At 53.9% G+C, this 22,103-nt stretch overlaps 1 protein-coding gene across 2 annotated transcripts in view; it reads right to left on the reverse strand.

The window, feature by feature from the left end:
- The window catches only part of PIP5K1C (phosphatidylinositol-4-phosphate 5-kinase type 1 gamma), a 51,724-nt gene extending 40,082 nt beyond the window's left edge, over positions 1-11,642 (reverse strand). For both annotated transcript variants that reach the window (XM_032394604.1, XM_032394603.1), the window contains exon 1: positions 11,463-11,642. In XM_032394604.1, coding sequence (XP_032250495.1) covers positions 11,463-11,556 — 94 coding nt within the window. In that variant the 5' untranslated portion in view covers positions 11,557-11,642. The remainder of the gene's footprint in view (positions 1-11,462) is intronic.
- Positions 11,643-22,103: the final 10,461 nt, after the last annotated feature.

Consider the following 22,103-nt stretch of genomic DNA (forward strand, 5'->3'; position numbering starts at 1 on the left):
GCCACCCCCGGGTTCCAGACACACAGACACCCTGATCTGAGACCCCGCGCCATAACCCCCCAGCTCGGCCACCCCCGGGTTCCGGACACACAGACACCAGGATCTGAGACCCCGCGCCAGAACCCCCCAGCTCGGCCACCCCCGGGTTCCGGACACACAGACACCATGAGATAGTAAACGTGCCACTGTCTAAAGCCACTACATTTTGGGGTAATTTATTTCACAGCAATAGCTACCTGATATGCTTGGGGTTTCCACATGGCCCCTGAGCACAGATAAGGACAGTGGGTTGGGGGATATCTACACAGAAGGCCTCCCTGCCCTACCCTCCACCTTTTCTGCCCTTACTCACTGCACTCCTGCCACACGGCTTCCTCACTGTTCACATGTGCCAGGCACAGTCCTGCCCCAGGGCCTTTGCACACACTTCTCTGATTAGGATGCTCTTCCCCATTTCACCATTCAGGCCTGGATCAAAAGTCTCCTCAGAGAGACCCTCCCTGCACGCCTGGCTGAGACGGCTCCCTAACCCATTCTCCAACCCCCTATCATAACTCCTACCCCTGCTCAGTTCAAACCTCCTCTTTATGCCTTTGGTCCTCCAGGGGCTGCTCTCTTAGAGGCCAGGAGCCTCCTGAGGCAGGAGTCACATCTTGCTTCACCGCTACGGCTCAGGGAGGCCTGTGCCGGGCACGGGGCAGGGACACCAGCACCTGCTCCCTTCTCCCTGGTGGTGACAACGGGAGTCACGACAAGGTCTGGGGCCCAGGGTACTAAGGGCTTGGGTCAGGAGGCAAATGGGGGAGCAGGAGCCTCCGGGCACAGCCTGCTTTTTGTCTCTAACCACTGAGCCACCAACTCTGACGCTCCAGTCAGCTCCAGCGACCGGCTAGAAAGTAGCAGGAATGTGGACACAGTAACAAAGAGCTGACTTCAGCTGAATGTGGGGCCAGCACCATCTGGTGCACCTACATGTGATTCATCAAACCCTCCCCACAGCCCTGTGAGGTTGGTACTATGGCTACCTACATTGAGCCGAGGCTCCGAGAGGCCAAGTCAGGTCACTGGCCTGAGGTTACCCAGGAAAAAGTGGGAATGGATGAATGTGATTCCGGGCAGTCAGGCTCCAGCCTGAGCCACAAGCACACGGAGGGAAGGAGATGGGGAAGAACCAGCCATGCTAGAGCCAGCAGAGCCTCCCAGGCAGAAGGAGGACCCAGTGCAAAGGTCCTGGGGCAGGACTGTGCCTGCAGAGTTGGGGAATCAGCACAGAGGCCCCAGTGGCTGGAACAGAGTAAGAAGAGATGAGGACAGGGATGGGACAGGCCTTGCTGCCACTGTCACTGTGAGGACCCACGTGTGGCCTGTTAAGATGAAGGTCTGTCTCCAGCTGCTCCCAGACTGGGGGTTTCCTGGAGGCAAGCCCGGAATCCACCTTGGCCCCTACTACGACTGGAGGCCAGGCCAAGGCTGGAGTCTGATCCATTTGCTGAATGAATATCCATGCCACCCGCGCAGCTCAGGAGAGTGGGAGAGGGTGGGAATCCTTGACCCCTGGGTGCTGGCCTCTTCCTGTGCTCCTTCTGGGCTCCGCTGGCGATGGGCTTCCCCCAGGCCTGGCAGACAGTAAGTGCTCAATAAGGAGCTGATGAGCAACAGGAATGAGTGACTAGCGTGTGCACAGTGGCATATTATACGGGTTTAAAAGAACATGGTGGGGGCGCCTGAGTGGCTCAGTCGTTAAGCGTCTGCCTTCGGCTCAGGTCCTGATCCCAGCATCCTGGGATCGAGCCCCGCATCGGGCTCCCTGCTCGATGGGAAGCCTGCTTCTCCCTCTCCCTCTCCCCCTACTTGTGTTCCCTCTCTCGCTATCTCTCTGTCAAATAAATAAAATCTTTGAAAAAAAAATAAAATAAAAGAACATGGTGGCTCTGAGCTACACTGATAGGAACTAAGAGCCAAGCCAAACTGAATACGTTAAAGTGTAAAATGCAGAACAGGGTTAGAAAATTCACATTTCCCCATTTCTTTTTTTTTAAAGATTTATTTATTTATTTTAAAGAGAAAGAGAGAATGAGGGGGGAGGGGCAGAAGGAGAGAAAGAACCTCAAGCCAACTCCCCGCTGAGCGCGGAGGGCTTGATCTCACGACCCTGAACCCAAGATCATGACCTGAGCCGAAACCGAGTCAGACGCTGAACCTACTGAACCACCCAGGTGCCCCTCACATTTCCCCATTTCAAAACTGACTACAAAGCCACAGTAACCAAGACAGTGTGGTCCTGGCATATAAAGACAGACAGAGACATCAGGGAGTGGTCCAGAATACGTCAGTGAGAACCCAGAAGTAAACGTACACATCCACAGTCCACGGATTTTGACAAGGTTGCCAAGACCACTCCAAGGGGAAAGAAGAGTCTCAGCAAACAGCACTGGGACAACTGGATTTCCACGCACAGAGAATGAAGTTGGACCCTATTTCACACCATATGCAGAAGTGACTCAAAACGCAGGAGAAATCTAAACCAATGTAACAGATGCAACAATAAAGCTCTCAGAAGAAAATAGGCCTAAGTCTTCATCACGTTGGGTCAGGCCATGGTTTCTTGCATATGACAACTGAAGCACCAGCAACCGAGGGAAAATAAACCGGACTTCCTCAAAATTAAAAACGTTTGTACTTTGGGGCGCCTGGCTGGCTCAATTGGTGGAGCATGCGACTCTTGATCTTGGGGTCGTGAATTCAAGCCCCACATTGGGCATGGGGCCTACTTTAAAAATAACTAAATAAAATATATATTTTTTAATGTTTGCACATCAAAGGACACCACCAAGAAAGTGAAGAGACAACCTACAGCATGGGAGAGAATATTTGCAAATCACAGATCTGAGAAAGGAATAGTATCTAGAATACATAAAGAACACTTACAATTCAATAAAAAGAAAAATAACTCAAATGAAAAATGAGCAAAGGGTCTGAACATGACATGTCTTCACAGAAGATGTACAAACAGCCAACAAGCCCATGAAAAGACGCTCCACATCACTGATCGGTCAGGGAAACACAGATCAAAACTGCAGTGAGAGCACTTCATGCCCACCGGGACAGCCAGAGTCAAAGAGACACACAGGAGCGAGTAATGTCCAGGATGGAGGGAAATCAGAGCCCTCAGGCACGGCTGATGGGAATGGAAAGTGGGGCAGCTGCTGCGGATAAGTCTGGCAGTTCTTCAAAAGGTTAAACTTAGAGTCTCCACACGACCCGGCACTTCCACTCCTGGGTGTCCACCCAAAAGAAATGACAACATCCATCCACACAAAAACCTGCCTGCGCCTGTTCGTGGACACACTATCCATAACAGACAAAAAATGGAAACAACCCAGTGTCCGTCAACAGATAAATGGAGACACAAAACACGCTCTATCCATATTACAGAACGTCACTCAGCCAGGAAGAAGAGCGAGGTGCCCACACAAACTACCACATGGACGGACCCAGTGAGGGAAGTGAAGGGCAAAGGCATTCTAAGGGGGAGAGAGCACATGCAAAGGTCCTGTGGAAACAAGATGGGATGCCTTTGTGGAACAGCAAAGAAAGGGTTTGGTGTGGCTGGAGGGGAAGGTACACCTGGGGGTGCCGAGAATGGAGGCAGGGGGCAGTCTCCGGGGGCAGAGCCCTGACCAGCGGCCTACCCTTCCTCCCCCATCCTGAGATCTGTCCTGCTCCCCCCACCTCAATCTCACTGCACAAAGCAAATGCGTTTCCAGAGTGGTAAACAGGAAGCCTTGCAAAGGACGGGGGGAGGGTGGCCATTAATCCAGAACTTAGCAGGCCTTAGGCCAGTAGACCGTTTTCCAAAGTCCCAGCATTCAAGAAAAAGAGAAAGGAGATTCCAGAACTTTCACCACCCTCGCCACAAACACGGTTACACACATGTCCATGCCAGACGCAGGCCTCCCACCAAAGTCCAGGGCCTGAGGCTGGAGAGCATCAGGTGGGCTTCCTGAAGAGGCAGGCAGAGGGCCAGCACTGAAGGGACTGGAGCAGGGGGTGGCTCACTCACAACGGCTCAGGTGGAAGGCCTCAGGTGGTGGGGCCGGGTCCACAGAGCGCACGTCTGCCTGGGGGGAAGTCTTGTCTAGTCGGGGCCCTGGGAGACCTGCTGCCCCAGGTCTGAGTGTGATCCCGGACTGAATCCTACCGTGGGGACAAAGACTGCCATCCAGGACAATTTTGGATTAACTGATAAAACGTGAATCCTGACTGTGGACCGGATTTAAACTTCTTAAACTTGATCCCTGCACTTAACGAAGAGAATATCCTTGCTTATAGGATACATAGTTGCTCCTTATTCGCAGATCCCTTACCTGCAAATTTACCCACTGGCCATTTGCAGCCCCAAATCAATACTCCTGAGCCTTTCGAGGTCACCCATAGACACACCAGGGGAGTGAAAAATCTGTCACCTCCCGCCCATGTGTCCAGCAGAGGTCACTCTGCCTTCAGGTCTCTCTTTCTTGTACTACAGACAAGGGCCCTTTCCATGGCCTACTGAGGGACATGTTTTAAATGTCTGTGCTTTCTGTCGGTGATTTTCAGTGTCCACAGCGGCCCCTGAGCGTAGAGCTGCCATGGTCTGGGGCTCCTGAGCCCAGAAGGCTGTGCGTGATGCGCCTCAGAAAACACACGTGTTAGACCAGCTTCCGCCGGCTGCCCTGAGTTCAGTGTTAGTGAATCAACAATACATAGTTTACAAAAAGTCTAAATAGAAACACACACACACGTGACACAAGTTCCATGTTGAAAATGTCGTGACCAGAGGCTCACGGGGACCTAACCCTGTGTTCCTGCAGGAGGCCTGTTTCAGTATTCGCGAACTCCGTGTGCGCGGAGACTTCACGGGACAGAACTGCTGGGAATGATGGGGAACTGGCTACACCCATGTATTAGGACAGAGGGGCATCATGTCTGCAGCTGACTCGCAATGACCCGCAGCACCTCTCTCTCTCTCTGTCTCTCTCACACACACACACGCATGCACACGATAATACACGTTCAGTAAAAAGATAACATCACATGGTGAAGTGTCAGCAGCTGGTGAATCTCGGCTAAGGGCCGAATGCTGCAGTAAGCCTGCAACTTTTCCTGCAGGCTTGAAAATTTTCAAAATAAGATGTTAAAAAAGAAAAGGTAGGTATGAACACAGAAAACCACCTGGAATGGTGGTTATCTGCTCCTAGAAACAGAGAGCAGGAAACAGAAATCAATGACCACAGGTCTGATTGTTGTTTTTTTTAAAGGAAACATGTTATTACTTGTAGTTACAGACTTGCCCGCTGCAAGAACCAGGCAGATGAGTGGGACAGAATAGAAAGTCCAGAAATAGACCAGCCACGTGCAGGAATCTGGTATGTGATGAAGGTGGCATCTCAAATCGGGGAGGAAAGCAGATTATCCAGAAAGTAGAGTAGGGACAACCCTGAGCCACCTGAAAAAACATGGAACAGTAAACTCTCTTAACACCTTGTATGAGGATAAATTCCAAATATAGCAAGACTTTAAAGGATTTTTTTTTTAAGTGAAACTACAGAGGTACTAGAAAAATTATAACCTCAGAACAGGGAACACTTTTCCATCCATGACACCAAACTGAGAAACCATAAAAGGAGAGACTGATAAATTTGACCACATAAATAGAAAGATACCTGCCTGGCATTAATTACCGTTTTAAGAGAAGATGGGAAAAGACTACTCACGCTGTGTCATAAATTAAAAACAAAAACAAAAACCTTTCATGATATATAAAGAGCTTCCACAAATAAATAAGAAAAAGACCTGAGAGACCAATTGGATATGGGAAAGATACAACTACCCAGTTCCCAGAAAACAAAGGGAGTTCTGAGATGTGAATTATTAAATGTGGGAATGGGGATGAGCAACGAGAAGGGGACTGACTAGCCCAAGCGCACCTTGGGGTGTCCTTCATACACAAATGCCCGAACCGCACCCCACTTCCTTAAACCTTCAACGGCAACCCCACGCATCCAGAATAAAGGCCAAGAAATGTGTGCATAGTGCACACACAAGACAGAAAGCAACTGTGACAAAATGTTGGGGGTTCCTTTTTCCAACCGAAGCCAAAATGCCTTCACACTGGCTCGAGCACGTGGGGCCCCTCGGGCTGGACCCGAAGCCCTCCAGGGTGGCTTGGTGGAGGAGCGGGTGCAGGGCGGTGATTTTCTAATCCCCCACGTCTCTAATCCCCACACGTGGGCAGTCCAGCTGGCAACGGCAGGCAATCCCCAGTGGGGTCTCAACCCGCCTTGTCACGAGTGGTGACACGAGGCTCAGCCACAGTGGCAGGCGGTGTGGGCAGGAAGGCCTGGGAGCCCGAGATCCCCGGAGCCAACGTCACAGAGCCGTCATTCGGTGAGCACTACCCTGAGGCCACAGGCCTCGCCCTGCTCCTGTCCCCTGAATCCTTGGGACCCCCCTGCCCTCACCTTGAGAGGGGCCGAGATGGGGAGCAGGAACTTCACCTGCTCAGAGGCACAGTGTCTGCGGCCAAGGCAGGGTCAGCCCCGGGTCAAGACCAAGGTCAAGACCCAGCCTGCCCCTCCTACATCAGCATGAGCCTGCTGGAACTTGCTCCTTCCCGGGCCCTCCCCACTGCCCCCCCACCAGCTCCAGGGCACAGGCCAATCCCTACTGGGCTCCGCGGCTCCCTCACCCTCCTCAACCCCCACAGCCTCCATTCAGGCCCCCAGCCTAGCTCAGCACAGCTCACCTGCCACCTGCCGTGGGAAGGTCCTTCCCGACCAACCGGCCAGAGTACTGGGCCAGGGCCCCCCCGCCACAGCCCCACATGACTGGCCCTGCCTGTTTCAGGGTCCCCCAAAACACGGACTTTGTTTCCTTGGATCAAATGAATCAAGCTTGTTCCTACCTCAGGGCCTTTGCACAGGCTAATCCCTCTGCCTGGCACACTCGACCCGTGGCTGCATTCCTCCCTGACCACCCCAGCTGCAGCCAGCCCTGCACTGGCATCACCACGACTGTTCCTGTCCCCACTACGCGCTCACCACTGACCAGCACGCTCTCCTCAGGGGATGGCAAACATTTTCCGTAAAGCACAAGACCGTGAGTATTTCTGACTCTGCAGACCATAAGGTCTACAAGCAAAAGTCGTCACAGACAACATGTGAGTGGGTGGGTGTGGCGGTGTGGGAATAAAACTTCATTGACAGAAACTGGGGACGGATAGGCCTTGGCCCCAAAGGTCTAGGCTGCCGACCCCTGATCCTATCTGTTTACTTGTTCGCCATGAAAGCCGCGAGGGAGTGGCCCAGGTCACTGCACCTAGAACCCCCGCTGGTCCACGGCAGGTGCCTGATCAAGGTTTAATGAGCACTGTTCGAGGACGAAGTAAGAAGCACCCGGGTGTCCTTGTGTACCCGGAGTCTGATAGCAGATCCGTAACTGTTCCAGGTTCTGCACAGAAACAGCAGACCACATGTGGCCCCCTGGAACTCACCTGTCCCTCCGAGGAGGGAAACTCCCAGCACCCACACGGAGCTGGCTACCTGCCAGGGGCGCTTCTCAGGGCTTGCAAGTCCGTCCGCCTGATGCAGCCCCATGAGACAGGTACACGCATCAGACCCATCTCACAGATGGAGACACCGAGGCGGCGTGTCCCCCTAGCTGGCCAAGGATGCACCTGGGATGTGAACCGAGCAGTCTAGCTCCCAAGGCCTCTCCGTGGAGGGGACTGAACCGTCAGAGGTAAAAGTGTCACACTGCCAAGAAGCATCCAGGGCAGAATTCCAACTGGGAGATTTCTGCCTCCAAGGGACACAGCTCACAGGCAACAAGGGGGTGAGGGACCACTAGCCCACAACTACCGAGGAGGCCTCCGAAGACAATGCCCCACCCCAGCCCCGTGGGCCCCTGCTGTTTTTCAAGCGCACCAGGTCTTTGCCTGGGCTGCGCCATCTTCCTTTCCATCCTTCAGGCCTCCCGCAACGTTGGGGGAGGCCTCACTGGGACGGAGATATTTGAGCAAAAACTTGAAAGAGCTAAGGAAGCAAACAACACAGATATGAAGGATGAACGTTCTAGACAGAGAGCACATGTGCAAAGGCCCTGGGGCAGGACCATGCCTGGTGGGTGGGAGAAACAGCAAAGGAGCCTGTGTGGCCAGAGCAGAGTGGGCGAGGGGGAAAGAGGGAGGAGGGGAGAGCAGGTCATCCAGGGAGGTGGGTGCCCTGGAGGGCTATGGGCAGAGAAGGGTGGGACCTAAGTCAGTTTTTAATGGGAACCTTCTGGAATGAGCTGTAGGGAGCAAGGAAGAGACGGGGTATCAGGCCAGCGATGGATGATGGGGCTAGACCAGGTGGGGCAGAGAATACGGAAGAAGTAGGCAGACTCTGGGTCCATTCTGAAGACAAAACCAGCATAATCTGCCACCAGATTAGATGTGGGAGGGGGCTGGGGGGGGCTGGGAATGAAGCCAACTGTTCTGTGATATCATGCAAGTCGGAAGGACAGGAGGGAAATGGCTCAGAAAACCAGACCACAGCTCAGGCCAAAAGCCCACAGGCAGATCACAGGTCCCAACAGTTGGCCCCGTGAATGCATCCAAGCCCCCAAAAGCCAGCGGAGAACTCCATCCGGCCCTTTCTGGACCAGGCCTTGGGAGCAAAGATCAGGGCATTTAAAGTAACCAGATTCTAAACACCAAGACATCATTTCACCTCCGTCACACTAGCCAAAACTAAGGAGGCTGGTAACATTCAGAGCTGGCAACACTGTGGCGAGGGTCTCTCTTGGCCCCTGCCAGACCTTTCTGGAAAGCCAGTAGGCATCAGATAACAATTTTCAAGTGGCTCACCACGGCCCAGCCATTCCAAAGCAGGGACTTCAACTGCTAGAAGTCAAAGCGCCACAGTTAGGGGCCATGTTCAAGGATGTTTACCACAGCATCGCTGGTAACAGCAAAAGGTGGATTCCAGAAGCAGCCAGAATGGTCCTCAGCAGGAGGCTGGTTGAACTAGTAATGGCTGGTGCCTAAAACGGGCTGTCTTTCCTCAAGCACTCTCAACATGCTGACGCACACTAACTCGGGTGAGGCTCGTCGTAGCCAGCCCCAAGCAGGTATACACATCACCCCATTTTACAGATGGGGCTACAGAGGCTCAGAAAAGTCAAGGCATTTGCCCTTCAAAGTCACACAGCAACTGAGTGGAACCCAGGCAGTATAACTGGGCTTTGCCCCCTCTTAACCATGGCCCCGTACTCTCTCTGAAGAAAGTAATTGATACCAACAAGGGGCTGGGAAGTTCAGATTATTGCAGATAAAAAGCAACCCAAATTATGGGATAACAGAGTGAGACCAAAGGTTCTCATCTAGGGTGACTGTGTCTCCACACATGGGGACATTTATGGTCATCACAACTCAGGGGCGGTGCTCCTGGCACTGAATGGCCGGGGCCAGGGATGCTGCTCAGCCCCCCTCCAGTGCCCAGGAAGCTACCTCCAGAACAGAATTTTCCAGCCCAAAACGTCAATAGTGCCGAGGCGGAGAGCCCCTGGTGTGGCATGGAACCATCTTGGCAAAAAATAAGCAGACATGTTTATGGATTTCTACATTTCTATGAGCAGCAGGAAAAGCCTGGACGGTTTTCACCCAAACTTAGGATTTACATCAGGAGAAAGGAGTTTGGAAAGGGAGCAGCAGCTCTTAATTTTAGAGTGAGTGAGATAAACGATTTGCCAGGGGAGTCAGATTTCTGCGGATTTTGGTGACAGGCAGTCGGGGCTGGCCCCTTATCTTCCAGGCCCCCATGCTTAGACCCAGCTGCCGCTGGGCCTGGGACCTTATCTGCCCTCATCTGGCTCACTGAGTCCCTAATAAAATAAATGTTTGCTATGCGGCTTTCTTGTGGTCACTGAGTCTTGGGCTGTTTTGTCTCTGACCAGCCCCAGTTGGAGGGCTGATGGTGGAGGTCAGGGGTCTGATAAAGGAGCGTGGCTGGGTCCCGGAACCACGTCTAGGGCTAGCCAAGCTAGGGCACCAATCCCCAGCCAAGAACAAGGGCGAGGCAACCGGATGGTCGAAGGAAGCAGGTCATCTACCGAGCGCTTCCAGATGGCAGTAGGGACAGAAGCGGCGGAAGCCTTCCAGAGCCCGGGGCAGGGGGTGGGGGGGAAGCTCGCTGGCCCCTCTCTCTCTCCAGACATTTCGCCCATCCCCACCCCCCCCCCCCCCCAGCCACACAGCATATCCCGCCTGCCAAGGAAGCTTCAGGAGGCCTGGGGGAGAAGGAGGACGGATGCCCGTGTGGGTGTCTGCAGGGCCTCTGCTAGCGAGGGCTGCCTGATGAGAGCAGAGGATCCTGCAGATCCGGAAACTTCTGTTTGGAAGCTTGAGAATGTGACCCAGAAGGAAGCTTGGAGGAGAAGATTCCTCTGGGCAGCGGCCCAGCTCTGCTGCTGCCCATGCACAGCCGGCCAGGAGCCCGCCGGGAGCTGGGCCGGGCCACGTCGCTCCTCACACCTGCTGTTCCGGAGGGCGAGGGAGGAAACAGTGCCCTACACACCAACAGTGGCCCTCCAGTGTCCAGGGAGAAGGCTGGGGAGGGGGGTGACTCTTTTTCCCCCACCTGCCTGCAGAGAGAGCCCTGGCCCTAAAAGCATGGCGAGATGTCATGTCCTCAATCCCCTCCTGTCATAAGGAGGTAAACTGAGGCCCAGAAAGGCAATGAATGGCCAGTGCACTAGAAGCCGGCTCTGGTGACTCCCACGAAGAGAGATAGGATAGTCAGGAGGCTGGCCCAGATGGCCTCAAAGACCCCCCAGCCCCCCCCCGCAACTCCTGCCCTTCACCACCCAGATGTGCCCACAGGGGGGATCCCAAGAAGCTGACCCCAGCAAGGCGGCCGGCGCAGGAAGGGGGAGGCACATCTGGGACAGTGTCACCTCCCCGGCCATGCCCATCTCGGAAGCATGGCCGCTCACCAGAACGGGGGTGCTGCACCGTCCCACACACGGAGAGCAGCTCCCCCCCCAACAAGACTGGGTGGGATGCCGTCCCCAGGCGCCCTCAGCCGGAGGCAGCGCGCCCACCCACCGCGTGGCCTCACCCCCCCGCCCCGCCCCGCCCCGAGGTGAGGATCCGCGTTCCTCGCACGCCTCCGAAGGGGGCTGCTCGCCCCACGGCCTCCCAGAACCGGGCCCCGCACGCGCCCCCGGAACCCCCGGGCAGGGCGGCGCCCCCGCGAGCCCCCCGCCCGGTGTGTCCCATCCCCCCCCCCCGCGAGCGCCCCCGAGTGGAACGTTCCGGCCTCCCCGCGGCGGGTCCCGGCGCCCCTCCGGCGCTCGGGCGGCTCCACTGGGCCGCGGCGGGGGGAGGCCGGGCGGGCCCACTCGGGGAGCGGGGAGGGAGGGAGGTCCGGCACCGTTACCTGCCGCCGCCCCGCTCTCCGCGGCCCAGGCCGCCTCCGAGGTCACGGCCCCCGCCTCGGCGCTCTCCGCCTCCTCCGGCACCTCCAGCTCCATGGCCGCGCGCGCGGACCGGCCGGCGGGGGGGCGGCCCGGAGGCTGCACCCGAACTGCGGCCGCCGCCGCCGAACAACAACCGCCGCCGGCTGGAGGGCGGAGGGAGGGGGCCGGGCCCGGGGAGCGGGGGGCGGGCCCGGAGGCGGGGCCAGCGTGCGCCGGCGCACAGCGCGCGCGCGCGCCGCCGGCCGGGGCTCGGGGGCGGGCCTGCGTGCGTCCCCGCGTCTCGAGCGCCCCCACGCGCCCAGGGGGTGGAAGGGCGGCTCCATGCGCGTCGTCTAATCCTATTGCTAGAATATTGTCACACGTCATAAACCCAAGCGCTGTCTACAGTTAATCAGCTACTTAACATCATATTGCAGAGGACACTTACTTATGGTATGTGCTTTGTCATAAGTAGTAGTTATAATGACGTAATAAGTGATGTAATAAGTCAAAATAAAGTTGATTTGTACTGGGTGCCTGGGTGGCTCAGTTTGTTAAGCAATTGCCTTTGGCTTAGGTCATGATCCTGGAGTCCCTGGATCGAGTCCCGCATCGGACTCCCTCCCGGACTCCTGCTTCTCCCTCTGACCCTCCCTCCTCTCATGTGCTCTCTCTCATTCTCTCTCTCTCAAATAAATAAATAAAATCTTTAAAAAAAAATTTGATTTGTACTAATAGGCACAGTATATAAAATATGTGTTATTAAGATATAGGCATACTAATATCATTGCTAGAAAAAGTATGATGTTATTATAATAGAGATAATGTTGGTATATAATGTACGAGTGTCATATATAATATAAAGCACTATGTATATTACAATGGTAAGTAAGTTATAAGTAACAATGTAATTAAAATGTCAGGCTAGATGCAAAAGCCTCCGAGCAATCTCTCCATAAGTCAGGGATCTATTTCTTGTTTGCCTTTTTTTTTTTTTTTACTACTAATACTTTCCCAGTACCTAATATAAAACATAACACCTAGAAGAAAATAAATATTTGATAGTATTGATCAACCAGATGGGGACTATTATCATTTCCGTTTTACACACAAAGAAAACAGTATCTCAGAACGTTGAAGTCACTTACTGGAAATCACAAAGAATCATGCTGCGAATCAGTGTATTTATGTACAGTGTTAAGAATTACTGTGTTCATATTGTCATTAAAGTTTAATGGTGAATTTATTAATGATATGGCTAGGTGTTTACTAATTCTGAGATCATGATTCGGAGGTAATAAATGCTGGTATTATATTTGTTTTGTTCATGACTAACAATTTCTGCCGGGGGGTGAGTGGAGGAATCTGGGTACCCACGTGGTGAGGGACAGACCTAGGATATTTTCACCCAGGCCTGTCTGACTCGGAGACATGGTCCCTCATCACTGTCTGGGGTGCTGGCAAAGTAGGTGGGAGACTGGGCTCTGGGGTGCTTGGTAATGGAATGATGGGGAATCAGGAAGATGGAGCAGGTCACAGCCACACCCAGAGGTTAGAAAGATGTTTCTGAAATGTTTTCCGTCAAAACAAGGAGACAAATCAAGAAAGGGAAGGATGGAGAACAGGACTCAGGATGTGGCAAAAGGAATCCCCAGCTTCTGTCAGAAGAGAACCAACCCAGAGTGGAGCCCAAAGACTTAAGGGAATCAAAGGATGAAGGATAAACACAGTGTGGTCCATCCACACACTGCAATGTTATTCTGCCTCAGAAAGGAAGGGACCCTGACACCTGCCACGACTCGGAGGGACCCCAAGAACACCATGCTCAGTGAGAGGAGCCAGACCCAGAAGGACACATCCCACAGGACCTCACTCCCAGGAGGTCCCCAGAGGAGTCCCGTCTACAGAGACAGAGAGGAGAGGGTGGGAGCCGGGGCTGGAGCAGGGGGTGGGGAGTCTGTGCTTCGTGGGGACAGAGTCTCCATGTGGGGAGATGGAAAGTTCTGGAGATGGAGGGTGGGAGTGGTCGCAGGACAGTGTGAGTGTGCTTCATGCCACTGAGCTGTGCACTTAGAGATGGTGAGAGTGGTAAATTTTATGTTGTGTGCGTTTTACCACCATTTAAAACAATAACAAAAAGCCTCCAGGAAGAGCCCTTTGGACACATGCCATGGATAGATCTCCTGAATCATCTTGAATCTGTTTTGTTTTTTTTTAAGATTTTATTTTTTCAAGTAATCGCTACACCCAACATGGGGCTCAAACTCACAATCCCGAGATCAAGAGTCACACGCTCCACTGACTAAGCCAGCTGGGCGCCCCTCATTTTAAATCTATTTTGAAAAATTAGAGAGATGGTTCTCAAAGCGTGGTCCTTGCTTCAGCAGCAGCTTCACCTAGCAGCTTGTTAGAAATGCAGATTCTCAGGCAGCCTCAGACTTCCTGTAACAAACAGTCCACGGGTGGGACCTATAATCTGTAATTTCAAGGAACACGCCCCCCGCCGGGCACCCTACTCCAGGCGGTTCAGATGCCTGAATTTGACAACTATTGACTCCAACTGGAGAAGGACTGGGGGCTGGGCCAATCATAAGGATCATGAAAAGGAGCCAAATTAAAAAAAAAGAAAATCAACTTTCAGGTTGATTCTGAATGTCTCCTGGAGGGAAGTCAATACTAAGGCTGAAAACACCAAAAAGTGGCATGCGGAAGTGAAGGTCAAAATAATCAGTTAAAAGATGCTAAAGAGGGGGTGCCTCTGGGAAGGGAGAACTTGTGGGGTGGCAATGGTACTGCTGATTTTAGCCAACCTAAATGACAATTTGACCCTTTAGAGTGCGCACATTATTGGGGAAAACAACCCCAAACTGGTGTTGTGGGAGGCAGGAAAGCTTGGGCGGGGAAAGGAGAGGAGGGGCAGGGATCCAGGCCGGTCACAGGGTGCGGTCGCAGCTTCTGATTCTTCTACTTCATCCTCTCAGGTTCCTGCTCCTGGGTTCCCATTTTGCAGGCTGGGAAACTGAGGCTCCCCCGCTGGGGCAGGTTACCTGGTTTCTGGCACCCCTCCCCCCCCATGTCTGTTACCATTGGTGGCAGATGCTGCAGGTAGGGACTCATGTATCCCTCCATCCCCCTCCCCATAATTCATTCATTCATTCATTCATTCATCTATTCATTCATGCCACAAATATTTATTGAGCAACCTACTGTGTACCAGGTACTGTTCCAGGCCGCGGGGACACAGGAATGAGCAAGACAAAAATCCCTAACCTCAGTGAGGCGACATTCTAGAAAAGACAGATAAACAGGCACAAGACACAAGGCAGTTTCAGGTGCTAATAAATACTTTGAAAACAACACAGATGCAATAAAACTATGAAGGACGTGGTCCATAAAGGCGGGCTCCCCAGATAACGCATTAGTATGCATTAAGCACCTGCCCCTCGTTGTCCAACAGAACTATCACGCAAGCCAATTTAAATTTAAAACTTAAAATGTCATTTTAAATTTCCTAGTGACCACATTTTGAAGAGTGAAAAATGAACAGGTAAGATTAATTTTGACAATATATGTCGTCTAACCCAAAACATCCGAAATACGATCATTTCAACATGGAATCGGTATTAAAAATAACCAGTTATTTTACGTTCTTCTTTGCATGCTGGGCCTTCCAAACCCGACATGTGTCTTTTTTTTAAGTTTATTTATTTATTTATTTGAGAGAGTGAGAATGAGAGAGAGAGAGAGAGCACATGAGAAGGGGGAGGGTCAGAGGGAGAAGCAGACTCCCCACCGAGCAGGGATCCCGATGTGGGACTCGATCCTGGGACTCCAGGATCATGACCTGAGCCGAAGGCAGTCGCTTAACCAACTGAGCCACCCAGGCGCCCCAACCCGACGTGTGTCTTACACTTACCCACACCCTAGTCTTTCCAACCTGTGGATGGATAGTGGCTAGAGGGTGTGGACCTACTGTGTACCCAGCATGGTTCTATAAGCAGTTTCCAGACATCCATTCATTTATCCAACTTCTGAAACAGGCCTAGGAAGCTGGGGCTGGTGTTTTTGCCATTTTTCAGCTGAGGAAACTGAAGAGACTCAGTGGCATGCCCAAAGCTGCCCAGCAGGGAAACGGCTGAACGCTCCTAGCATAGGAATCCAAGCAGGTGAGTTGGTGGCCAAGGAGCAGAATTTGTGCTCAGATCTGTCCAGTGGGAAGGAGCTAGCTCTGCGGTAATCTGTGGGATGGTGTGCCTACTGGAAGGGCTTGTCAGTCCTAGATTCAAGGAGGGCCGTGAGAAGGGGAGCCAGGAGGTGTTTTCCCGAGGACCCGCCTGTGTGTTCCAGTCCCCGCGCCGATGCCAGGGCCTCGCGGGCAGCAGAGTGAGCAGGGCAATCACTCGGCGTCCCTGGCCTCTGGGCAAGCAGGGGTTAAGGCCAGCTGCTCCCACGTGAGAGCACCTTGCGACAAAGCCACACACCCAACCAGCTGCTGGTCTCTCACTGGCCTTGTGCACCTCGTCCTGCTGGTTCCACCTGCCTCGGGACAGAACTGCTGCCTCCACGAGGGAGGAAAAGTTGGAGAACCAAGTGGGGAGGACAGAGCTCAAATCTCAGAGCCCCTCCCCACCCCCATGCCAGGCGGGCACCCAAGCCCTGGCTCCTGCCGCCTGCCCAGAGGCCACCCCGCCTCCTAGACAGGTAAGCACACCCCCCACCCCCCGCCCTGCTCTGCTCAGACCGAGCTCCCTGGCCACAGGGTCCTGGGACCCCCATCACCTCCCCTCTACTGCCCGGAAAGCAGGAAACTGACACTCTGCATGGGCATTTGACATAGTTTCTAAGGGATTATCTGGCTGGCAGTTATCACCCCCTGGCAACCTGCCCAGGACGCCAGAGCCAGAGACTTAAAAGGATCATTGTTGGCCCAGGTGGTGCCAGGGAGACAGAGGAGGCACCGGCTGGTCTCTGATCCCCCAAAACTGAGCAGGGGAGGCCCGGGTAGGGAGGTGGCAGGCGAGGGAGCTCCTCCTGGAGCTTCTGAAGAGACTCCCAAAGTTTCCCGTCAGTGGCACTCACCTCCGCCCACTGCTGGGACCTGCAGGGTGCCGAGGAGGGGTCCCGCTGGGCTTATCTCACTTGTTCCTTCTCTGACTAAAACTTGCCAATGGAGAAAAGTAAGAAGGGAACGGTGGGCAGAGCCTCCTGTGGGCAAGGTGCTGGATGGTCCCCAGGGCAAAGGAAACCCAGAACCTACAGAGGACAGGCTGGGGTGGAAAGAGTTTTTTCTGGGTCGTTTGCTTCCCAAAGTGCAAGACAAAGAGAGCTTCCTGGCCAGCCAGGTGTCCGATTGCACCTCAAGTCTCTTTGTCTGGGACGGAGAGGGCCCTCTGGGGCCAGGGAGGGACAGGCATATGAGTCTCGGGGTATATAGCTGGTCTGGAATTGGGGGTCACTCCCAGGGAGTGGAGAGACTTCAAATCTGGAGTCTGTGGGGTTGGAAGGGGATATATCTTGACTGTCGGATCCCACCTGCCTGGGATTTGGAGAGAAAACCCACGGAGTCAGATAGATCTAGGCGCCAGCCACTTTGCCTATCAAAACCTCAATTTTCCACTCTGTAAAATGGGTACAATTCGAGTCAGCATGACCCAGGGCGGCTGAGAGCAGCAAAGGAGGGTGTGAGTAATCGAATCTCAGTCATGGGGCGTTGGGGGTAAACGGTCCCACCCCAAAACAGAACTCAGAATGACAAGCTGGTTGCAATGTCCCATACGCCTTCCTGTTAGACAGAAGTTGCACTCGGGCTCAGAGAGGGGCAGCTACTTGCCCAGAGCTGCACAGTAAAGTAGGGATGTCAGGCAGATAGGAGAGCAGGAGGTCTGGGGACTGCCCCTGCCCACCCCCACCCAACACTCCGGGCTCAGCATCTTGTAAAAGTCCTTCCTCCATGGTGCAGGGCTTCTGCATGTCCCCGAGTTCTGGCGAAAGTCCGCTGAGGCCAGTTTGGGTTCCTGTTCTTCCTCCTCAGCCTGGCCTTGTGCCAGACGGGCAGTGTTTGCTCAGGGAGGAGCCTGACACCCTTTGGAATGGGCTGAGCTTAGCCGGAGACGCTGCTGGGAGGAGGGGCTGCCCAGGGAGTGAACTTGAATTAAGGAGCGCCTACTGTGTGCTGGGTGTCCTTCCGGGCCTTGGTGATTCAGCAGGGAACCAGACCAACGAAGATCCCTGCTCCTGTGGGCTTGAGTTTTGGTAGAGGAAGACATTCAAGAAACAGGAGATATAAGAAGGAAGGAAATTGTACCCGGGGTTAAAGACTGGTCAGTCTCACAGCGGGGGAAAATGTGGAAGAGCAACAGGGACAGGAGTGAAATGGGCAAAGAGGTATTTTACAACCTTCAGTAGAAAGATCAGGGCAGCCTTGCTGAGAAGGTGACATCTGAGGAGACATGAAGGAAGTGACTATTTGGGGAATGAGCATTCCAGGCTGACGGCACAGCCCGTACAAAGGTCCTGGGGCAGGACTGGGCCTGGCGTGTTGGAGGAACAGCCAAGAGGCCCGTGTGGCTGGAGCAGAGTGGGAGAGGGGGAGAGAGGGAGGAGGGGAGGGCAGGGAGGGGACAGGGGCAGGTCCTGCAGGGCCTTGGGGCCCACACCAAGGATTTGGCTTTGACCCAGGGAGGCGGGAGCCCTGAAGGGCTGTGGGCAGAGGAGGGCGGGACCTGACTCAGGTGCTCACGGGCACCCTCTGGTGGCTGCTGTGGGGAGGACAGACTGTGGGGTGAGGGCAGGAGCAGGGGGACCGGGGAGGCCCTGCAAGTGTGGCTTTAGAACAAACATTTTATTTTGAATCATCTAAAATTGACGGGAAAGTTGTAGATACAATTCAGAGAATCCTCATATGATCCTCACGGGGTGTCCTCCGACATTAACATTTTCCCCCACCGCGGTGTATTGTCAGGACTGATACCAACACCCTGAGCTGAGCTGCAGACCATATTCAGAGCCTACGAGTCACCTTTTCTGCCTGGGGCCCCATCTAGGACCGCACAGCCCATTCAGTTGTCAGGTCTCCTCTGCTTCCTCCGGGCTGTGACCTTGTTCCTTGACCTTCACCGCCTGGAGGAGATGGTCAGGGCTTTTGCAGAAAGCGCCTTGTTCTGCGTTTGTCTGATGCTTTCCTCATGACTGGATGGGGAGGGGAGAGGGTAGGAGGGGCAGATTCGGGTGCCGCAGGCGCCTAGCATGCACAGGAGGGTGGAGGGATGTCCCAGGGCAACACTGGGGGGTCCCGGGGCATCTTAAGGAGAGCACTGTGGTGTAGGGGGGAAGGAAGTTGAGGCGGGGCACGTAGACTCTTCTAGAAGCTTGCAGTGTGGGCTGCAGCTGGAGGGGGACTTGCAGAAGGTACCCCCACCATCAGACGGGAGGAAGCCGGAGTTCTGGGAGGGAGCTCTGCTGCAGGGGAAGAGCAGAGCCCTCCCTCTTCTTGCCTCAGTTTCCTCATTTGTATAAGATGGGGACCTGGTTCCAACTTCTGAGCAGTATCACAGGGAAGCTTCAAAAGTAGAAGCAGCGGCGTGGCGTGGAGCAGGTGCATGGAAGGTTGGCCTGGGCGCTCCTTTTGCTTCCTTTCCTTCTCCACTCCAGGGCAGGAGGGAGTCGAGGCCCCAGTGGGGAAAAATGAAGGTGATTTTATGGTGTTCCCAAGGCTGGAGGGGGTCCCCACGAAGCTGTTTATATCAAGGTTCTGTCTTTCTGTGCAACAGCTGGGGGTAGGATCGAGACCCCTGCCACCTTTGCTTACAGTCCCTGTTATCAGCCTGGCCTCTGCCCCTGTACCCCAGGCCAGCTCCCCTCATTGGGCCCTCATTAAAGCTCCCCCACAACCCCCACGTTGCCAATCCTTATGTGTTCTGTGGCTGGTCCCGCCGCACCCGGAATGTGTCCTCCCAGGGCACACAGCACGGTCTTTCTCCTCTGTTCAGAATCTTAGGTGGCTCCCCAGGAGCTATTTATTCATTCATTAAGCACTTACTGCATACCAGACACTGTTCTAGGTGCTTGGGATACTTCGGTGCTTGGGTAGAGCTCGCAGACCAGCAGGGAGAAGAGATCTTCCAAAAATAGTCCCATAAATAAATGTGCAGTTAATGAGCTGCGACCTGGGGCGCCTGAGTGGCTCAGTTGTTTAAGCGTCTGCTTCAGCTCAGGTCATGATCCCAGGTTCCTGGGACTGAGCCGCGCATCGTGCTCCCTGCTCGGGGGGAGCCTGCTTCTCCCTCTCCCTCTCCCTGCTACTTTGCCTGCTTGTGCGCTCTCTCTCTCTCTCTCTCTCTCAAATAAATAAATAAATAAATCTTAAAAAAAAAAAATAAGCTGCGACCCTAGCTCAAGAACATTCAATAGCTCCTTAGCATTTGTATAGTGATTGACTATCTGATCAATGCCAGGCTTTGGGGTACCCTCTAAAACTATCTGTGGTTCTTGCCTCAACTATTTCACAGCCCTGTAAATCAGAGGAAACCGGTAGCATGGCAGATGTTTCTGGTCCATAGAAATGCAAATGAATTTTGTCCTACGGAGACTGTTGGTTATTGCCCTGTGGTTATTGTCCAGCTCATGGTCTATCTGTAAATTCATGTCAGCGTTCTTGATGTATGTGTAGGCGCGTGTGCACGCGCGTGCGCGCCCCTGTGTGTGCGCGCCTGTGTGCGCGCCCCTGTGTGCGCGCGCATGGACAGTCTGCAGTTCGGTTCATGGTGATGTAGGATGTTGTTGTCTTAGTTCTGACAAAATACCGCAGTTGTGGAAAATGTTAGTGTTGGAGGAGACCAGGTGAGGGTCATGTGGGGACTCTGAATTGTATCTACAACTTTTCTGTCAATTTTAAATGATTCCAAAATGAAATGTTTGTTTGTTTGTTTTAAAGCCAGACCTGGCAGGGCCTCCAGGTTTGACCTCCCTGGTCCCCCTGCTTCTGCCTTAACCCCCCCACCGTCCGTCCTTCCCTCAGTGGCCACCAGGGGGCGCCTGCGAGCACCCAAATCAGGGTCCCCCCTCTGCCGACGGCCCTCCAGGGCTCCCACCTCCCTGGGGGTAAAAGCCCAAGTTCTCCCCTCGGCCCCCCAACCCCTCGTTCTTCTTCCTGCCCTTCCCTCCTCCCTCTCTCCTCGCCCACTCTGCTCCAGTCACACAGGCCTCCTGGCTGTTCCTCCAACCTGCCAGGCCTGGTCCTGCCCCAGGGCCTTTGCACAGGCTGTGCCCTCTGCCTGAACACTTAGATCTCTCCATGGCTCCTCCCTCATCTTCTTTAGGTCTAATTGTTCCTCGGCTTGGATCCCTCTCACCTAGGTCACTCCTACTAAACTCAGTTCTTATTTTGAGTGCCATTCCTCAGGGAAGCCCTCCCTGAGCCCCCAGCCCTGTGGTGTCTCCCTGCCGATGCTCTCAGAAGTCTACGTAGTACTTTTTCTTTATGTTATGTGACGATTCGATTACTGTTTGGCTCTCCTGGGTCTGTCTCATCAGTCCTGGGTATACACAGGGCCCCAAGCCCCCTACATGAGCCCCCACCCCCAGGCTCTCACCCCTCCTGTGGCCACCACTCTTGGGGGCCTCAGTCCAGCCCCAGCTCTCTCTCTGGGCCTCAGTTTCCCCCTAGGCACTCAGAAAGACGGAGCAGGGTCATCTCAGGGGTACTTCCAGGACCCCACCTTCCCCACTCCCTCATGCCATGCCCGCACTTCCCCCTCCTGGTTGAATTTGGCACTGAAATTTCAGATGGGAAGTCAGTTCTTCCGGGTTCCCGCTTAGGTACTTGGCGCATAGTAGGGGCTTGAGACATTTTTGTTGTTTTAATGACTGAATAAAAACAATGAGGGCATGAATGAAGTAGACTGATGAAAAGCAGATTTTTATTTCCTTAAAGTGATCCGGCTGGGGGGTGGCTGGAATAGTGGGCTTAAAGCCAGCTCCTCTGGCCTATGGGGCAGCACCGGCCACACCTTTTTTCAAAACCCTGCATTTGCTGGCTGGGTTGGTGGAGCCTGGGACTCTTGATCTCGGGGTCGTGGGTTCAGGCCCCACCTTGGGTGCGGAGCTTACTTTAAAAAATAAAACAACCTGCATTTGAGCACAGGATTGTCTGATGGGTCCTAGGGAGCCATTGAGAGTTCTTGAGTAGGGCATGAATACATGAGGGCAGAATGTTGGGGGGCTGGAAGAAGACCATGTGTCTTGGGGTGGTTGCCCCCCTTCTGAGAGTGGCCTAGAGTGGGGTTTCTCTACCTCAGTGCTATTAACATCCTCAGCCAGGTCATTCCTTGTGGGGAACAGTCCTGGGCACTGTGGAGTGATGAGCAGCACCCCTGGTTTCCACCTACCTGACACCAGGAGCACCAGTCTGTTTTGACAACACAAAAGGTCTCCAGGCATCTCCAAGCATCCCTCATGGGCAAATTCCCCTACAGTGAGAAACACTCGTATAAAGTGAGGTGTGTGGGGTCAAACAGAGCCAAATTGGGGGCCAAATCCAGCTCTTACCAGTCAGGCTTGCCCCTCAACTCAGCTGCCAAACGGACACGTGGATCTCATTATGTGTAATTGCAGCAAAGCAAACA

The sequence above is a fragment of the Phoca vitulina genome, unplaced genomic scaffold, assembly GCF_004348235.1.
Source record: "Phoca vitulina isolate PV1807 unplaced genomic scaffold, GSC_HSeal_1.0 scaffold81, whole genome shotgun sequence".
NCBI classification, from domain to species: domain Eukaryota; kingdom Metazoa; phylum Chordata; class Mammalia; order Carnivora; family Phocidae; genus Phoca; species Phoca vitulina.